General features: G+C 40.3%; 2 protein-coding genes across 4 annotated transcripts in view; both read left to right on the top strand.

The window, feature by feature from the left end:
* The first annotated feature begins 6,367 nt into the window (after positions 1-6,367).
* LOC114828899 lies at positions 6,368-7,273 on the top strand. Its single transcript, XM_029114065.1, has one exon. It carries the CDS (start codon positions 6,368-6,370, stop codon positions 7,271-7,273), a length of 906 nt encoding a protein of 301 aa, XP_028969898.1.
* A 7,911-nt stretch (positions 7,274-15,184) lies between these two features.
* uba7 (ubiquitin-like modifier activating enzyme 7) overlaps positions 15,185-20,881 on the top strand; it is a 59,053-nt gene continuing 53,356 nt past the window's right edge. The window contains exons 1-10 of one of the 3 annotated variants that reach the window (XM_034287181.1): positions 15,382-15,434; positions 15,549-15,596; positions 15,704-15,872; positions 17,528-17,563; positions 18,296-18,430; positions 18,544-18,650; positions 18,870-18,960; positions 19,083-19,212; positions 19,376-19,473; positions 19,679-19,828. In XM_034287181.1, the coding sequence (XP_034143072.1) occupies positions 15,550-15,596; positions 15,704-15,872; positions 17,528-17,563; positions 18,296-18,430; positions 18,544-18,650; positions 18,870-18,960; positions 19,083-19,212; positions 19,376-19,473; positions 19,679-19,828 (963 nt within the window). In that variant the 5' untranslated portion in view covers positions 15,382-15,434; position 15,549. Of the gene's footprint in view, positions 15,597-15,703; positions 15,873-17,527; positions 17,564-18,295; positions 18,431-18,543; positions 18,651-18,869; positions 18,961-19,082; positions 19,213-19,375; positions 19,474-19,678; positions 19,829-20,881 lie in introns of all 3 variants that reach the window. The other 2 variants (XM_034287183.1, XM_034287182.1) reach the window with 2 other exon arrangements.

Raw genomic sequence — 20,881 nt, 5'->3', positions numbered from 1 at the left:
ATACTATTAAATATCCTTCCACCACGCCTTCTCCTGCTCCTCCTTGCTCCTCAAACCCCGAAGCCGTGACAAGTACACTTCTAAACAAAGTTTTTTTTTGTAACAAGCACTGATTATGGGAAAAAGGGCTGAGCAAGACCAAAGCAAAGAAAGTATAAGAGAAAACCCCCTCAAACTGATCTAATATACTTTAGAAAAGCAAGTCTCTAGCAAACAAAAATACAGGGAGTGGTCCGGTAAGAATCTTACCTAATGTATATAGACAAGTAAATTCTATGTGTAGATTGTAAGTCCATGGGCAGATTGCCTCAATACACTCACAAGGAGAAACAAGAAAAGTCATATATATGGTGAATGATAATAATTTAACTCTGAGTGGTTAGACACAGCAGTAAGTAAATGAAACACCAGTAAACACAACTGGGTTGCAGTAACCAGACACATGCACAGTCATGGAGGATGGGGATGACAGCCCCTCTGCCCTGCCATTGACTAAGTGTGTGTAAATGCCAAATATCTGAATGTTATATGTGTGTATGTCCCTAAAAGTTACCAATATGCACTTGCCAGCATAGAGGTGTGGTGTAATGAAAAATGTCTGTTGAGGAAGACTGAAAATGTATTCGATGAAGAGGAGTGTCTGGCCCCACCAAGTCTGCAGACCTTTGATGATGTTAATCAGGTGTTCTACAAAACATTTGCTTCTCTAAAGATCTGGAACACCTGATGTTGACCATCAGCCCCCGCCCTCCTGAGCTCACCTGGAGAGGCGGAAAACACTGAGTAAACTGGAATGTAACTAAGTGATATTGTGGACATTCATCTGTAGTGTTTGGATGAAGGGAAGAATCATCCTGATATGCTTTATTGTACTGTACAGGTTAAGGATCAAACTAGAACATTGTAGGATGTTAGTATGTGTTGCACAACTGACAACAACAGATGGCAATGCTCAACCCATTTGGTAATTTTGCATTGATTAAGTGGGACAGTCCCTGTCCTTTGTGTTTTATAGTGTTAGCCAAGGTAAAGTCATGCTAATGATAATTTGGGGGAGTGTTTTAGAAAAGCTATGCTGTTATGATAAATAGGTATTTGTCAAACAGGGATTTGAGTTTGTTCTTGTTAAAAAGACCTCCCAACACGTTGTGTTGTAGTCATAATTAGGAATGTGTTTTGTTTTGCTACCTTTACGAAAGAACTACCTATATATTATGGTCACTTACAATCAAGTATATTTACATGTTGTTTAAAAGGCATTTTACAAAGGAAGACAGACAGATCGTTATAACCTTTTATTGCGTAGGTCTTTCTATTAGAGAAATTGCAAAGATAGCCAAGGTTTCAGTGAATATAGTTTTGTACACTATCAAAAGTCACTAGGAAACTGGAGGAAACTGACAAGTTCTGGCTCACACTGGCTCACAGTGCAACAGATTCAAACGCAGCTTAACAGTAGTCTGCTGGTTGAACTAGTCTCAGTTTCAACTGTGAAGAGGAGACTTTGAACTGCAGGTTTGACAGGTTGAGTGCAAAAGTGTTGGGAAGAACTTTCCGAACAATATTTGATTACCATTGTAGAATGAAAGTCATGAGTGTGTTTGGCTGTTATTTCCACCAAAGGTGGTTACTTTGATGAGTCAAAAATGTAGATGACATTAGTTAAAAACAAAAGATTCCATTATGGCTTTGTTTTCTCCAGTTGTTTGTTTGTTCTGTGTTTTATTGTTTTATGCTTTTCAGAGTATGTTAAGACTTTAAATTGCATGAATTTTATCAGGAAATTTAAAAGTGCTCTAAAACCTTTGACCGGTAGTGTATAAGTAGCTGACAGCTTCATTGAATTCTACCTGCTCAACACCAGTTTCATGTACAACAGTAAAGAAAAGACTCATGGGTGCAGGTCTAATGGGAAGAATTGCAAAGAAAATATCACTTTTGAAAACAAACAGAAAAATTGAGAGTGGGCAACAAAACACAGACATTGGACAATAGATAAGAGGTAAAGTTATGGACAGGTTGAGTGCAACAGTGTTGGGAAGAACTTTCTGAACAATATTTAATTTCCATTGTAGAAAGAGAGCCATTAATGTTATTCATGTTTGACTGTTATTTCTGCCAAGAAGGTGGCTACCTTTATGAGTTAAAGATTTAGATCACATTTTGTTAAAAACAAAGATTCCATTGTCTTTTTTCTTCTTCAGTTGTTTGTTTGTTCTATGTTTTATTGTTTTATGCTTGTCAGAGTACGTTAAGACTTTAAACTGTGTGAATTTTAAAAGAAAATTGAAAAAGTGCTCTAAAACCTCTAAAAAAAGTAAGCAAACAATCCAAAAGCAAAATACAGCTGTATTGGCTGAAGTGTCTGCAGAGGCTGGAAATTCACCACAAATGCGGTCCTGTTTAAAGGCTTTTGAAATGCCAAGCTAAAATCCACTAGTATGGAATCCCATTTGGGTCCTTTGGGTCTGAAAGACCCAAAAAGATAATAACACAAATAACACTAATTAATACGTTGAATAAGCCTATTATTCAATAAGCGCTTGAATTGCATGACTTCATTTATAATTATTATTTATTCTTAATTCTGTTAAAGAAACACACCACTCACTGCACACTGATGAGGTATACTGGCGACCAAAGGTTTGGAATAATGTACAGATTTTGCTGTTTTGGAAGGAAATTGGTACTTTTATTGACCAAAGTGGCATTCAACTGATTAAAAAGTACAGTCAGGACATTACTGATGTAAAAACAGCACCATCACTATTTGAAAAAAAATAAAATAAACAGGCTATCAAAAAACAGCACCATCATTTTCGAACAAATCTAGGCATGCCCCATTTCTATGGGCTGAAATATGTGCCATTTGTAAAGAAAACATGGGTAAGCAGGTAAAACACATGTCTTTTATTTCTCACAGGATTCACATTCAACTGTTGGTCATAACAGAATGGCACAATCAGGAAACAAAGCATGGTAACAAAGAAAAATATTAACTGACACCTGTTCAAGTCTGCATACCCTTCTTTATATTGTGTGTTGCCTCCTTTAGCATCAATGACAGCATGTAGTCTTTTGTAATAGTTATCAATGAGGCCCCGATTTCTTCCAAGTGATATAGCTGCCCATTGGTCATGGCAAAATGCCTCCAGGTCATGCAAAGTCTTTGGTCACTTTGCATGAACCACACGTTTGAGATCTCCCCAGTGACTCAATTATATTAAGGTCAGGAGACTGTGATGGCCACTCCAGAACCTACAACTTTTTCTGCTGTAACCACTGGAGGTTCAGCTTGGCTTTGTGCTTAGGGTCACTGCCGTGCTTGAAAGTCCAAGAGCGTCCCATGAGCAGCTTTCGTGCAGAGGAATTAAAATTGTCTGCCAGTATTTTCTGATTCCCCATGCCTTTAGAGCTCACACTCCGCCAAAACATCAGTGAGCCACCACCATGCCTCACAGTGGGGATGGCATTCTGTTCACTATGGCCTCAACCTGTCTTTGCAAGGCCGCAAAACTCATATTTTGCTCCTTGCAGACAGAGTGGACGCCTTCACACAAAAACTTGACCTCTGACTGCGACATGTTCCCCAGCCTTGCAGACTGATGCAGGCACGTCACACGGTTTCTCCTCTCTATTTCAGTCAGCGTCTGAGCACCTGTCAGCAATGAGAGAACAATTTGCGACGTACTTGAAAGAGGATTATCGCATTTTTGCGTGGGTTCGAGATCCATTTGTGTGCACAGCAAACGAGCTGTCAATTGATATGCAGGAACAGCTTATTGAGCTGAAGAGTGACAGTTGGCTGAAGGAACTCTTTACCTCCTGCCCTCTTTCGTCATTCTGGGCAGCATTGATGCAGGAATACCCTCAACTCTGTGACGTCGCCTTGAAGATTCTCCTCCCTTTCGCGTCAACATATTTGTGTGAGGCAGGATTCTCAAAAATTACTGCATTCAAAACGAAATACCGCAATTGGGCAGAAATCGAGGATGATTTGAGGCTATGTTTATCAGACATTGCGTCAAGAATTGAGGATCTTTGCAAGGCAAAGCAGGCTCAGGTCTCATATTAACATCGCCTACCTGCAAGCTTCTGTAAAAAATGCAGATGTTATGCCTACTATTAGGCCTAGTAATAATAACAATTAAAGAGCATACATTCATATCAGAGGTCTGGTGCCAATTCCCAATTATAGCAATAGCCTAGTAATGATAATAGGCCTACTGATGATGATGATAATAATAATAATACCAACAATAAAGCATGTAACCTCATAATTATATAGCAATAGCCTAGTAATGATAATAGGCCTACTACTACTCATAATAATAATAATAATGCCTGCAAGCCCACATTAGAAGTCTGGTGCTAGTGCCAATTATAACAATAGCCTAGTAATGATAATAGGCCTACCTACCTACTGATGATAATAATAATAATATGTGTGGGCCTAAAAATAATAGCCTAGGGGGCTATTTATCTATCTATCTATATATCTATCTATCTATCTATGCAAGGTGGTGTACTGGGGGTCGCGCCGGGAAGGGGGGCCCCGATTGCAATGAACCAGTTTTGGGGGGGCCCAGCTTGCAAAAGATTGAGAACCCCTGTTATACAGAAACAACAGACTTGTGGTCCAGCCGGACAACGGAGCCCTACATAAGTCTGAGCATATACCTTATTAATGAGGACTTCCACCTGAAACGTCGCTGTTTGCAAACTGCATTTTCCCAGAGGACTATACAAGTGAGAACATTGTAACAGGGATGAGAAAAGCTTTAGCTGATTGGGGTCTAGATTAAAGTTGTCTAGTCGGTATTACGACAGACAATGCCGCGAACATGGTGAAGGCTGCACCTGAACAAGTGGACCAGATTGCAGTGCTTTGCCCACAGCTTGCATCTTGGAGTTGATAATTTATGCCCAATTGCGCATTCTATTTTACTACTGTTGCTATCGCTTTACTAGTAATATTACATATTATTACCTAGCAACCTGTTCTGAAATATGACGATTTTCATGAGTTTCAAACATTTTAATTGTGAGGATAGGGCTGGGGAAGAATGAAGGATACATACTGTTAAGTTGATAGTAAAAGTTATTTTTGAAGACATCCTGTATCGTAATATAAATCGCAGAAAACCAAAATATCGTCAGTTATTTCCAATATCGTGCAACCCTATTTGGAAGGCATGCTGAACTTAAGTGTAAATCCTTCCATGCAACAGCACACCCTATGGGGCGGGGTACGAAACCACCACAGCGTGTTAACTTACATTTACTAGGTGGTATGCAACAATTGTTAGATTCTGTCCACTTTTGATCCATGAACAAAATCATAAAACCGAAAAATCTGGGGTGCCAGAAATGGCAGTCAAAGATTATATAGCCAGCCCCTACAAAATCTATTATCTTCCAATCAGCTTGGAGAACCCAGCACTACAGTCAATCTTGGAGGGGGTCCCCATCTGTAATGGGAAACAGATATTCCTTCACTCCTACATTTTGTGGAGTTTGTCGGTCAGTGCTTCCATGCCCATAATCTCATACAATTTTGAGACCAATTGTGGTACGAACATAGAGCATGGCCATTGCCCTGTCCCAGGAGAAACTGTTCTACCACAAACTCCCTGTCACTGTTATTTCCCTAAGGCTTGAGTGAGTTTGCCCTCGTTTCGTTCTGCCCAGGCATTTCTTATAGCTCTTCTCTTGTCACCCTGCCAGCTGTATTAAGATCTAAGGCAGACATTGTTCCAATTCAGTATAATCTGAATAGAGCCATCACGTTTGGAAAATGGAACAGTGAGAACAAACCAAGAGAAGCGAACGGGCGAAAGAACTGCTTGAGTGGTAACACTGTTGTAAACTGTATGTTGTAACTTAGCGACATCCTGGGCATACTAATGTGTGTTGATACATAAATGTCATTCTGACTGTTTTAGTCTAGGTATTTTTAATTGCATTTTGCAATCTAGTAGGACCTGCCTTGTTTTTTTTTATAAGAATTTTTTTTACGTAAAATGATTGTATACTGCTTGTCTCTGGTTGTTTGCAGTGGGATCTAAAAGGAGACAAACCAGCTTGGGACATTTGCATATTGAAATGAGCTGAAGATTTTTCTTTGAATTTGATTTGGTGACCCCACCAATCCACAATTTGGTGGTTCCTCGTCCTTTTGTATCTCACCCCCTTCTTTACATATTTGTGAATGTAAATAGATATATTTGAATTTGTTTTAGTATCTGATGCTTTAGATAACTTAGTGATATGGATTCATTTCTAGCACTTGAGAAGTAAAGAGTAACACCCTGCAAACATACAATTATCCCTTTTGGATTTTTAAGAAATGTACACCAATATTACGATGGATGACAACACTTTTTATGCAGTCAACGGCCCTCTGACTCTTCTCAACATACTGGCCAGCTTGTTTTTAGCTTTCTGCCTGTCCTGCCCACGCCGAGGCAGTGAAGGTCTCAAACCACCTCTGAAGATTCTCCTGGGATCCTTGGTTTTCTGCACCACCATCTTCCTGCTCTCTCTTATTGTGGATACATGCGTGTGGTTAGCAAAGAGGACAGTCATCCAGTATGTTGATCCAGTGGTGTCGTTCACTAAATCAACCAGTATGTCAGCCTCTGTATGGCTGAATTTTTTCTACTATACTCAGATCGTCCCAGCCCAGCAAGTCATATTCATCTACATGAAAAAAAACATAAAAATCATCATCTATTGTGCCTTGTTTGTGGACAGAGTTTTCTTCCTGTTTAACCTTTCTGTTAATATATCCTTTGCCGTCTTCAACAGTGTCCAAGATAATGATAGCAGCACTTATACATCAACACATGACACTGCTCCTGGACTCTACTACACTTTTCTAGTGTGTTCCTATTCCAAAATGATCTATGAGTTTCTTTGTCTGTGCATTATGGTGGGATCGAGCTGTGCCACAGTGTGCTACCTGCGTGGACATATAAAGAGCATGGAACAGAGGGGAAGCCCATTCACCTCTCCCCATCTGCACAATCAGATGAGGGTCACCATCACCGGGATCTCGCAGGGAATTCTCTACTTCATTTGTGCACTGTGGACCTTAATTGGTTTCTTCATGACTAATTTGTCCTCTGACTTTAATGTTTTCTACACGGTTATTTCTTTCTACATGTTTGGAACCACCATTAACCTGGCCGTTGGCCAGTCTGTTTTCAGACTGAGGGCAGCTGATATATTTCTCCAAGTCCAAAAGGCTGTGAGGTCATTGTGTGGATGATACTGTGGTACTGTAATTTCTCATGGATAGGTGCACATAACATAAACGGTAGTAGCATCTGTTGACAGACTCTGGGATGTAATTAGGACTTCTTGATATGATGATTTTGTTTCCAGTACTCTGATTTCATATTTGCATATGTACCATAGTCAAGTACAGATATAGAAGTGGCTGTGCAATTTATTTTCAGTGGTGAGATGACATAGATAATTTGTTTCTATAAAATATATTTTAATCTTCAGCTTTTTCACCAACTCTCAATATATGTTTATAAGACAGATGATCATCTAGCCAAATCCTAAGGTATCTATATGTAGGAGTATATTTTATTACTGTATGGTAAAGTGCAGAACATTTGGGATCATCCAATTGTAGATTTTTGGACCTTGAGGATAGAAGATACTTAATTTTACATCCTTTGCTTTGTCTGCTCAATAAAGATACTCATAGAACAGAGTATATAGGTTATGTTGCCTGTGCATTTATTTTGGGTTGATGGAAAGTTCAGGCAAACAGAATTGTCACATCTGATAGGGCAATGATTCCACAAGGAGTAATTGGTAGGAGGTTGAGCATCTATCAATTAAAACAATTGAGATTATTTGCATAGTCTTTTGTAGTAAATAACTTATTATTCACAGGTAATACTTAGGGAACTCCCAGCACTCATAGAGATTTTGCACACTCGAAAGACTCTTACCAAACTTTGAACACAAACGTCAGAGTGTAGAACATGTATGATATTTATTAGCTAGACCTTACACCGTCCGTTTTCAGTAGCTGGATTTCTATAAATAAAATGGACATAACCAACAACAGAATGATATGCCAGCCTTGAATTTCCATTTCTGCCGCCCCATGTCAAAGAATTTAGAAACGCCACTGCTGTCAGAGAGAAAAAAGTTACACTGTATTTGATCTCCAGCATGGAACAATAAAAACATGCACTAAAACAAGAAATGCCATGTACCCAGTACTTCCAATTGCAACATCATTACCTTTGTTTTTACGTCACGACTCAGGATCTAAAGTTGAAATAATATTTTACAAATTATATTTGGAATGATATGAATGAGATAGCAACAAAAAGCAAGCTGTAAATGAAAACAAGAAGTCTACTCACCATTATGATTATAATTTAAAATGAAGTCCATTGAGAAAACAAGAATAAAACAAAATTGCTAATATATACAGATTTGAATCAATCCTTAGGCCCTCTCTGAGGACATTAAAGGCCCTGACGGTCTTTACATTTCATCCCGCAAATTCCTACATTAACTGGCAGTGTTTAGTTTTAGCCTGTGTAAATTTAAACACAAGGTTGTTTGTGTCTGACCCAATACTTACCATCTCCCACAATTGTGCTCTTGTTCAAGGCATCAGGTAGAATATTTGCCATTAGCCTGCTGTGTAGAACATATAAGCTACATTCACTGAACAAAAACAAACTGCATAATCAGTCTATAGTTAGATTGTGTGCAAATTGAGAAAAATCATCAATTATTGTAAGGTGACATTGGGTTTATATTGGGAAATATTTGAAGGAAGAAAATGAAATATGTTTTTTGTAGAGTCAGCATTGGCGTCACGTCATTAGAACCCACAAAGCGGAGTAGTCCGATTAATTAATAAAAGTTGTTTGTCACGGGTTTAACTCTAATAATCGCAAATTCCCAGAAATTTGCTTATTTGTGCTATCAAATTAAAGGGGCACTGTGTTGAATCCTTCCTCTAAACAATAGCATTACTTTTCCTTGTCTTCCGTTACCGAAAGAGACCTGAATAGTGTTAGTTAGTCCAGTAGTTTAGGGAGGGAAGGATAGTATAACAAGTTTACAAGTCAATGCAAACTGCCGGACAGATTGGCAAGAAAAAGTGGGAAATATCTGAAAATTGTATTTGAAGATATATTTTGCAGAATACAGTACTGTTCTCAGTCCCAACGAAAAGGCAAACGAAAAGGCAAAATTAAAGCAAACATTACTGTAGTTAACTCAAGTTTTACATCGGTTAAAAATGAATGTTTGGAGTGAAACTGTTTATGAAAGTACATTAGTTAACTTATGTAACTTAGTAGTTAAGACTTAACGTCTCAAATGTTGGCTAGCTAATATGTTAGTGACAAAAACTCGCAATTGAAAACTAACTCTGTTTTCTATAAATGACTAAACGATTAAATAACTTGATTACCTGGAGATTCAGTAAGGTACGAATAAATATCTCGATATGGTACTACTGCCTTGGCCACTTGGTGGGGTCATTTGTCCACAAATATTTTCCAGCAGGGTAAAGGGGCAGCAGGAAAGACACAGTATCCAATTTATTTAGATATTTACATCTCTCCACAACAGAAAGACTGTGCAAATAGTTTTTGGATTTATTCAGATTAATATAAATGTCTTCCAAACATTCGGTGGAGTTTCTAAATTAGGGATGTGGTCAACACGTCAATCGCCTCTTTAAGTATTAAAACATTCCAGTGGGCACCCAGGGGCAGACTGGGAAATAAATTCACCCCGGGGTGGCCGCCGGGGTGAAAGCACATTGATAGACATTATTAACAATGATATTAACAATTAATAACAATTACTGTATATATACTCTTTTTAAATGTAGGCCTACCTACCCTAATAGAAGATAGTTCAGCCCCTCTGGCATATGCCAGATTTGTCAGATGACCAATCCGTCCATGTCTCCAAATATAAAGCATTAAAGATGCTGACACTTTGTTTGGATAAAAGAAACAACTGTTGAAGGATCATTGGTCAGGCAGAGAATCTGAAGGAAAATGAAGAACAATTACGATTCTGAAGAAATTAGCTAGCAATTGGCCTATTGTTTTGACCTCCAATATGTGTAAGTTGATGGAAAATGTGATAGTGAATAGACTGATGTATTTTTTGGATGGTGAGTGAGGCACAGAGTGGGTTCAGGAGGGGGAGGTCTACTGTAGATGCACTGGTGGGGATTAGCAAAGAGATAGCCTAGGCACTAGCAATGAAAGAGGTCATGACGGTAGTTTACTTTGACATTGAGAAGGCGTATGATATTACAGTGAGGGAAAAAGTATTTGACCCCCTGCTGATTTAGTTTGTTTGCCCACTGAAAAAGGAATAATCAGTCTATAATTTTAATGTTAGGTTAATTTGAACACTGAGAGACAGAATAACAACAACAAAATATCCAGATTTTTTTTTATAAATTGATTTGCATTTTAATGAGTGAAATAAGTATTTGATCACCTCTCAATCAGAAAAATGTTTGACTCCCAGGTGTCTTTTATACAGGTAACGAGCTGAGATTAGGAGCACCCTCATAATGGGACCATCGCCAAGCAGCTTGGTGAGAAGATGACAACAGTTGGTGTGATGATTCGCAAATGGAAGAAACAAAAGAACTGTCAATCTCCCTCGGTCTGGGGCTGCATGCAAGATCTCACCTCATGGAGTTGCAATGATCATGAGAACAGTGAGGAATCAGCCCAAAACTACACGGGAGGATCTTGTCAATGATCTCAAGGCAGCTGGGACCATAGTCACCAAGAAAACAATTGGTAACATTACGCCGTGAAGGACTGAAATCCTGCAGCGCCCGCAAGGTCCCCCTGCTCAAGAAAGCACATGTACAGGCTTGTCTGAAGTTTGCCAATGAACATCTGAATGATTCAGAGGAGAACTGGGTGAAAGTGTTGTGGTCATATGAGACCAAAATCGAGCACTTTAGCATCAACTCAACTCGCCGTGTTTGGAGGAGGAGGAATGGTGCCTATGACCCCAAGAACACCATCACCACCGTCAAACATGGAGGTGGAAACATTATGCTTTGGGGTTGTTTTTCTGCTAAGGGGACAGGACAACTTCACCGCATTAAAGGGACGATGGACAGGGCCATGTACCGTCAATTATTGGGTGAGAACCTCCTTCCCTCAGCCAGGGCATTGAAAATAGGTTGTGGATAGGTATTCCAGCATGACAATGACCCAAAACAAAAGGCCAAGGCAACAAAGGAGTGGCTCAAGAAGAAGCACATTAGGTCCTGGAGTGGCCTAGCCAGTCTCCAGACCTTAATCCCATAGAAAATCTGTGGAGGGTTCAAGTTGCCAAACATCAGACGATCTGCAAAGAGGAGTGGGTCAAAATCCCTCCTGAGATGTGTCCAAACCTGGTGGCCAATTACAAGAAACTTCTGACCTCTGTGATGGCCAACAAGGGTTTTGCCACCAAGTACTAAGTCATGTTTTGCAGAGGGGTCGAATACTTATTTCACTCATTAAAATGCAAATCAATTTTCTGTGTGGAACAGAGGTAAGAATGAGACGTTTGTGATGAAAAGGATGCAAGAGGCTGTAGGTGTGGTGGAGAACTGGTTACAAACCTGGGGTTTGAGGATGTCAGTGGCAAAGTGTTGTTTCATGGTTTAATGAGAGGCTTACAAGGATGAGACATGTTGAGTATGTGGATATGTGTAGGAAGGTGTTGAAACTCATGAGGACAGTGGCAGGATATCACATGGGGCAGATAGACCAATGCTGTTGGACATGTATCAGGCAGTGATTAGGTCTTCTATAGATTATAGGTGTTTTATTTATGGATCGACTACCAAAACAGGGTTAAAGCATCTAGATAGGGTGCAAGCCCGAGCCCTGAGATTGTGTGTGGGTGCCATCTGGTCTACTCCGGTTGTGGCTTTACAGGTGGACATGGGGGAACTTCCCCTGAGATTGAGGACAGATTGAGTGTTGGTATATTGGACAAGATTGAAAGGGTGTGCAGAAAGTCACACTGCAGTTATAGCGACCGGGGATTGTTGGGAGAGAGACCTGAGTAGACCGAGGGTGTATGGGAGGACAATTGGTCAGAAAGCGGTGGAGTATGGACTGGGAGAGATAACGATCGGCACGGCAATAGCGTTGGGGTCTATCCCACCATGACGTTTCTGAAGCCATGTGTGCATTTGGGTATTATTCAGGACAGGAGGGAATGGGGCAAGGAGGACAGGAGCATGTGTGTGTAGAGATGCATCGGTAACCGGATTTATGAGTTTCGAAGGGTGTTTAGGCCCCAGATGGGGGAAAGGTGGGTGCAGGGATGGGATTCTGAAAACTGTTAGGTCAGATAGGGAGGACATATTGAGTGAAATGATGGGGATATTGCTGGGTTTGGAGAGAAGGGGGGTGGTAGTGAGGTTTTGTTGGGTTCCATCTCATGTTCGCTCATAGGTCGAGTCCTTGATACAGGCAGCAGGGATTGAATCATGGGATAGACAGCGGAGTGAAAGTAGTAAAGAGACACATTTTTATAGTGTACATCGGTCTGTGAGGGCCGAGATGGGAATTGTGGGGTGTAGGAGAGAGGAAGTGATATGGAGCAGGTATTGGGAACCCAGGTTTGAACGCCACGTTGATACAGGACTGTGTGATGAGTGTTTGGCGTTGGAAATAGTTGAGCATGTACTGTTTTTCTGTGAAAGGTATGACGTTGATAAGGGAGCGAATGTATGACACGGTTTTGGAGGCCAAGCAGGGGTGGGACCTGGGTGGCGTTCTTACGGGTGGGGAAGGGAAGGTGGTTGTGATTAAAGCGTTGTTTTCTCATCTTTGGAATACAGGTATGAAGTAGGGATCCAGTGCAGTAGCTGGTCGTATATGTACCTTCAGCTGGATGTGATCCGCCAACCAAAAACGACAGACAAAGAAGCAGAGTGGCTTGCAGTAATGAGTACATACATTTCCAACTCGGGTTCACTGTGGGAAGCCACGTGCTACATGCAATGCTCTACGAAGTAGGCTACAGGGACCACTGGGCTTCCTCTGATCACTAACTCGCCTCATGTGATGCTCACGCAGTGTTTTATTGAGCACCCAGACTAGCGTTTAGCCTAGTTCAGTTGCTAGATGCTACTTGCAAACCTCTGAGCAAATATTCTTTACATAGTGTTCGCTGCTGAGAACACCCAGTGTAAATGTGATCATCGCTAATCAGGACTTAGTTTAGATTGATGCTCATTGCTCTAGCAAACCATGCGCCTTCATGGACCGGACCCTTAACACAAAAGAAAACTGTCTGACGTCAAACGCATTGTGTCTGTGAGTTTGTCTGAATGATAAATGTCTGTGGTATGGTGAACTGTAGCAAGCTGCTGTACTAAAGATGTCGTGTGCCATGTCATAAGAATTTGATTGTGCAGGATGAAGCTGTGCTATTCGGTGCATTTGATTAATACACTTTTGAACATGAACTGTAAAACTTGAATGTAGTCTATTAGAATACAATTAAGCTTTTGTGACAGTTTCGATTTTAGGTGACAGTAAAATATAAAGTATGATAGGGTGATTCATTTAGCAGTTATTAATACTTAATAACTTTTTAATAGTTCTTCCATGACTCAGCCTGGGAATAGCACTGTCTGGGACAAACCATGTGTTTTGATGAAAAATAGCCCTTAATAGTAAATACCTGTTCTTTGTAAGAGATAGAAGCAACAGAAACAGTGCTTTGGCTTGGCAAATTATTTCTGGAAATAATTATTAGGATTCCTTCAAAATAAAAGCTCAAGGACTGAAGCAAGGAGTTTCAGGTATGAGGTAGGGTTATTGTTCCTAAGGATTATATGAGAATAGGGTTTATAACAAGAAGAGGGTTGTTCAAACAAGAAGCAGTTTACTCAGTAAGAGGCTTTTAGTAATTGTACAGGACTTTGAATAATTGCAGAATTCACTGAGATTTTCTTTTTTTTGTCCTATCTGGATAGGGGAATAATGACTAGGAATTAGGTCATTTTTTATTGTTTCAAAAGAAAGAAGCTGATTTTGATTTGAGTAACCACGTTTAACCTTTGATCACACCCACTGTCATACCACTCTCAGACCACTTGGTTTATGAAGGTTTGGTAAGGAGACTGGGAGGTTAACACATCATTGCACTTACTCCCCTTATCTAACTTGTTGTTGGGGGGGGGGGGATTATTCCCACCCCGAAGCAGGAAGCCTTTCAGAATGATGACCAGATAAAACCTGCTCTCCAATCTGTCACCCATGTACACATCCACGATCTCTGCCAGGACCTGCCTGGCTGTTTCACCATGAGGAGTGACTCCATGGAGGGACTCAGCCTCAAATACTTCAGTACTTCATTGCCCAGTGATACACAGCATAACTTTCTGTCCAATCTTTCAATGCACATATCATCAGGCCTCACCGAATGTCTGGGTTATCCAAAATGTGAATAATAAGGCCACTTTTTGCAGACAGAAAAGTGGTCAACTTAGTCTGCCAACATACTGTAATGGGGACGTTTCCTAAGAATTAGAAACCACTGATCAATAGGTTCTGGGGACTGACCTCCATGCCAAAACTCTGGGGAGGGCACCTCTTAGTTATTATGCTGGGGAAGTCGTATGATTCTATATTTTTGTGAATTCTAGGAATGCTATGTTTAATGTTCCTGGTGTCCTGTTTGACCTTAGAAGGACATGAGCACTGAAAATACACGTATCAATGACCACTAATTAATTTCCCTATGCAGACAAGTTGCCTACTACATGTGTCTGGGATTTCTAAGACCAGCTGTGAACAGTAAAAGCTAATTTGACAGACAGAAAAGGAATGAACTTTGTCGGTCAAGACACTGTGGACTTTTGTTATGAAACCGGTCAAACCACAGACAGTTACACACAGCAACCTCTGTAGAATGTAGAACCTTTATTTACTATTATTCTACTGAAATATAAAAATAAAATCGTTACTGTTGAGTCATTGAGTCTGTCTAGATCAATTATACACAGTTCAGCAGGTAATGCACTCGGCCGTGAACAGTTTAGCAGGTCAGGAACGCAATCATCCAAGTCATACAACAAATCATAAATATACAGTAGATTTTCCAGCAAGCTGCGGTCTCTAGTGGCCAATAATATGGTTGAGCGTGAAGGTGTGCACTGTGGGAGCATCAAACAAATGCAATTTCAACAAAATCAGTTTCTACAAAATAGGCCTATATTTGAAGTCCAGTTCATCCAATTATTATAGCCTATATATTGTAATGTCAAGCGACGTGCCTATGCCCTTTCATATGATACGGTCATGATGTCATGATATCATAAAAACGAAAGTGAAAGATTCCCATTTTAAGTTTGCCTGTTTCAAAATTGCGGACCTGAAGGGGAGGTACTTTTCATTATTGTCATTTACCCTGCTATGAACATAAATAGGTTCTGCGCCAAAATAGAAAGAAAACTAAACATTCACTCGTTTACTAATACACTTTTCAAACTTCTTCAGAATGTCTGAAAGCAATGACATCGACGAGGGCTTTTACTCCCGACAGCTGTAAGTAGCAGGCTAGATAGCTTACCCGTACATACTAAATCAATTATAGTTTGACAACAATGACATGCAACTAAAAGTCTCCTCATTTGGACACCGAAATGCGATAGGTATGTCTTAGGTCATGAAGCGATGCGTCGCATGGGGACAGCTGCTGTTCTCATCGCGGGGATGCGTGGCCTCGGAGTGGAGATCGCTAAGAATGTCATCCTGTCGGGAGTGAAATCCGTTACTGTGCAGGATGAGGGGCTTGCTCAGTGGATGGACCTCTCCTCACAGGTAGGCTGTAGTTAACTATTTGAGCCCTAACTGGATCACCATTGTGTTGTTTGTTGCCGAATGCTGTTGCTATTTAAAGGACAAGGTTTGCTGGGATAGGTTCCGTTTTAATTGTGGTGCCTTATAGCAGGGATGTTAATAATTGCTATAATAAGTACTATAGCAAGCTAAAAAAAATCCCTAATATGACTACCAAGTCTCCTTGAAATATGCGTATGGTATTTTCTTCTGCCATGTCTCATTTATACAGACAATTACAAACAGTCAATTTACTAGACATAATGTTGATTAAATTTAATTTTAACGTACTCCTGATTTGGGTGGAAATATCAAATATACGTATGCAATCAACTGTAGATGATGATGACATTGCTAATAACCATATCTAAAGGAGACAAACTGACATTTTGTATACAGTATTTTTCAAAAGTGATACTATATCGGGTGGTTTTAAATAATGATTTTATAATTACATTAATTAACTAACGTCATTGTTTATATTTTTAAGAAATCCAGGCGAAAATAAATGTTTTAGCCTTACTGATGAACAATTCACGCGACAGATTTTTTATTTGAGTGAGCCATGGAACCCGAGTGGGCGTTGCACAGTGGTGCATCAGCTAATGTCTGGATTTGGAGGTGTAACCTCGCGAGACTAAGTTGTGGCCTCGCTCCTACCACATTCTTAAGGTTACTAATCATATGTCTATTGAAGTTGGACAGGGCACTGTCTGCTTCATTTAGCATGTGGTTGCTTTTTGCTTGTTTTAATTTTGGTGGTTCTGTAAAAAGTGTAAATTTTGCCACTTTAAACCAAGATCTGTTATTTCCTGTCGGAAATGTTTTTTTTTTTTTTATGAAGCAATCTGATTACAAAATTTCTGCTGGTAACAGCTACTGGGTAGCAGATAGCCTAGTGGTTAGAGTTGTGCCCATAACGAAAAATAGCTGCTTTGAATTCCTGAGCCATTGCTCAGGAAGTTTTCTGCAAAGAATGTAACACTATAGTTGCTCTTGTAAAACTGGACATTTCAGTGAGGTTACATGTAGTAAGTCGTTTTGCACCAAACCCTGAACTTCAAATAGGGTGACCACATTTTCAAACCCCCAAACCGGGACCCTTAAGTGTACCGCAGGTTAATGCACACACACGTATGCGCTTACCGGGGGGCGGGATATTGGCCCTGTTTGTTACTGTATTCAGTGTCCTGTGTGCTTCTCCGCTCCCTTGAGCTTTGATGAGAAATGTTGCTTTGCTACAGTTCTTCTCAGTTGTTTGTTTGCCTCCGACTCGTATGTGGAAACAGTACAGTATTATTATTATTATTTTAATTGCGGTGAAGACCGGGGCAATTTGGTAGTGAATGTCAAAAACCGGGACTTATTACTGTTTCACATATATTTGTCGGGACATCCAGCTTGAAACCGGGACCTCTGGTCACCCTAACTTCAAGTATTCAAAAAACTGATTGCATTCCTAAATTACCTTTGTCAAAAGTCTGATATCAGAGCACTCTGTTTGAGTGCCCAAGTGCATAATATTAATTTACAAACTGATAATCTGACAATGCTCTGAATTTACAAAAGGTTGTGCAGTCTGGACACATCTAATATGTAACATAATAACACACAAAGCCTGTGTCCAAACCAAACAGCAGCGATGTGTGACTATCACAACTGACCTAAAACTGGTTTGTAAATGTCCTTACTTTGAAAAGATTACCATGATCAGTGCATAGCATGCTGTGCTGTGTGTTGTGCTGTGTGCTGTGCTGTGTGCTGTGCTGTGTGTTGTGCTGTGTGCTGTGCTGTGTGCTGTGCTGTGTGTTGTGCTGTGTGTTGTGCTGTGTGCTGTGCTGTGTGTTGTGCTGTGTGTTGTGCTGTGTGCTGTGCTGTGTGTTGTGCTGTGTGTTGTGCTGTGTGCTGTGCTGTGTGCTGTGCTGTGTGTTGTGCTGTGTGTTGTGCTGTGTATTGTGCTGTGTGCTATGCTGTGTGTTGTGCTGTGTATTGTGCTGTGTGTTGTGCTGTGTGTTGTGCTGTGTGTTGTGCTGTGTGCTGTGCTGTGTATTGTGCCCTGTGTTGTGCTGTGTATTGTGCCCTGTGTTGTGCTGTGTATTGTGCTGTGTATTGTGCTGTGTGTTGTGCTGTGTGTTTTGCTGTGTGTTGTGCTGTGTATTGTGCTGTGTGTTGTGCTGTGTATTGTGCTGTGTGTTGTGCTGTGTATTGTGCTGTGTATTGTGCTGTGTGTTGTGCTGTGTGTTTTGCTGTGTGTTGTGCTGTGTATTGTGCTGTGTGTTGTGCTGTGTATTGTGCTGTGTGTTGTGCTGTGTATTGTGCTGTGTGTTGTGCTGTGTATTATGCTGTGTGTCAAATTCAAACTCATTATGTCTAACTACTCCTGAATCCCATTGTTTCCCCTCCAGTTTTTCCTCCAGGTGTCTCACCTTGGTCAGAACCGAGCCCTGATTTCCCAACCTCAATTGTCTGCACTAAACCCCCATGTTTGTGTGTCTGCCCACACTGGAAAACTGAACGAAAAGCTGTTGCTACAATTCCAGGTATATTCAGGCATCACTCCAAACCCTGCATTGTATCCATCTCCTGACTCTAGCCATACTCATTACTCATGACATGATATAGACCCATGAACTTATAACATCTGCTTTTCCAGGTGGTTGTTCTCACCGACTCCTCCCTGGAGGATCAGCAGCGTTTTGGGGCGTTTTGTCATTCAAATGGCATTAAGTTCATTGTTGCTGACACCAAGGGACTTTGTGGGTGAGGAGGGTATTTATGATTGACCTTTTAGGCATTTGACAGATGCCCTTATCCCCACTGGCTTGTATTTAGTCCATTCTGCTTATGATAGCATGGCGGGGCATCTATGCAGCTCAGTAGGACACACCGCCTCTACGAATGTCAACGGTTCTCTGTATTTGAGTGGTGCGTAGCTGTTTCAGTTAACCTGTGGTACAACTGTATTTGGTTCCATTGCAGCCAGTTGTTCTGTGACTTTGGCAAAGAGTTTGAGGTCTTGGACCCTGATGGGGAGACACCCCCATCCGTCATGATAGACAATATAACCAAGGTATTCAATTATTGCCTGTTTTTAACTACTGATGATGGTAGTGTTTGCATGTTTACCCGTGAATCCAGTATGTGACTGGACAGAATCCAACTCACTAATACATCCTTCTCTCCCTTTGGTAGACAGATCCAGGAGTGGTCAAATGTAGTGAACCCGTTAATGGCTTTGTGGATGGCTGCAGTGTCTCCTTCTCTGAAGTCTGTGGTATGAAAGAGCTCAATGAATATGGACCAGTGGAAATCAAAGTGCTGGGTGAGTTTTTGTTAAAAGGGGGGAAACAGACAGATAAACTATGAACATTTCATGACAGAGGTGGTGATGATATTTGGTACAAATACCAACTGAAATGAATATGATGATTCACATTTCACAGATCACTATTGTTTTAAGTGATGACATTCTCTTTCATTTCCAGGCCCCGATTCCTTCAGTATCTGTGACACCTCAGGCTTTTCTGCATACGAGAAATGCGGTGTAGCAACTGAGGTCAAAAATTCAAAGACACTAACATTTGTAAGTATTATGGTTTTCAGATTTGCATGGGTTAATGTTCAATTTATTTCATATGAATTATGTTGGGTTAAGCCATGAACCATATACTAAGAAAACAATATACTAAGAAAATATTCAGATATACTAGTGTTATAAAATGATACAATCTTAAACACAGGGGTTCTTTACTATGTCTCTCTGTTGAAACCCTCACTACGTGTTTCAGAAACCCCTGAACGAGGCCTTAACTGACCTAGAGTTACTAGTATACACTGACCATGGGAAGATATCCAATCACCAGACCCTACATCTGGCCTTCCAAGCCCTGCACGGTTTTGTGAAGCAAGAAGGACGACTCCCCGAGGCCAGGTCTCAGGTCAAAAACATTTATTTTCATATGTTTGTATTTCCCAACAAAATCTGGAATACCTTCCACAAATGTAATTATTAAATTATATTTGCATATTTTATGTAGTTTTGGGTTGTACAGTAGGCTGTGACTTTAGAGTTTGTGGAAACCACTTAAACTACAGTGCCCACGTAAGTATTGGGACACAGAATCATATTTTCTTTTAGATCGAAACTTGAAATTTGGATTTGAAATCAAACCGTTACTATGAGGTAAAATTATGCTTTCTTAACTTTTTGGAGGGATATTTGTGTATATATTGGTTTCATGATTTAGAAATGGCGTTTGTAACATCTTCGAAAAAGGCAGGAAGCACTGAGTAGGGCATTGGACCTCTACAGTGGCTGACCTACGACTGTTAACCATAGTGAAGACAAAAATCCAAACTGTCCAACAGATCAGGAACTCTCTCCAGGAGGTTGGTGTGAATGTGTAAGAAAGTGCTATCAGCGGAAGACTTCAACAGCAGAATTATGGAGGCTGGACGGCAGGGTGCAAAACAAACTCATTTGTTTGGAAAAAATTATGATTCGGTCAGAAAACTTGGACAAGCCTGCAGATTTCTGGAAAAGGGTATTGTGGAGAGATGAGTAAAAGATTATGTGTGCCAGAGTAAGAGACAACAGGAAAGTGTAGAGGAAAGATTCTCCATACCACCTGTTAAATAATCTAACAGGGAAATACGATCCATTTGGAAACGATGCAGACCTCTTTACTTTATCCACATTGTTTTTGCATTACTGCCTCATTCGAAAATATATGAAATTGTTAGACATTTTTTGCAAATGTAATAAATCTATTTAGGAAATATAAAAAAAAAATATTCAGATCCTTTGATATGACACTCAAAATTGGTCTCAGGTGCGTCCTGTTTTTATTGATTTCCCTTGAGATCTTTCAACAACTTGACTAGAGTCCACCTGTGGTAAATTCAATTGATGGACATGATTTGGAAAGGCACCAAACTGTCTCCAGTGCATGTCAGAGCAGAAAACAAGCCATGAGATCGAAGGACTTCAG

The sequence above is a fragment of the Esox lucius genome, chromosome 17 (assembly GCF_011004845.1).
Source record: "Esox lucius isolate fEsoLuc1 chromosome 17, fEsoLuc1.pri, whole genome shotgun sequence".
Taxonomy (NCBI): Eukaryota; Metazoa; Chordata; class Actinopteri; order Esociformes; family Esocidae; genus Esox; species Esox lucius.
This window is presented reverse-complemented; position numbering and strand designations above follow the sequence as displayed.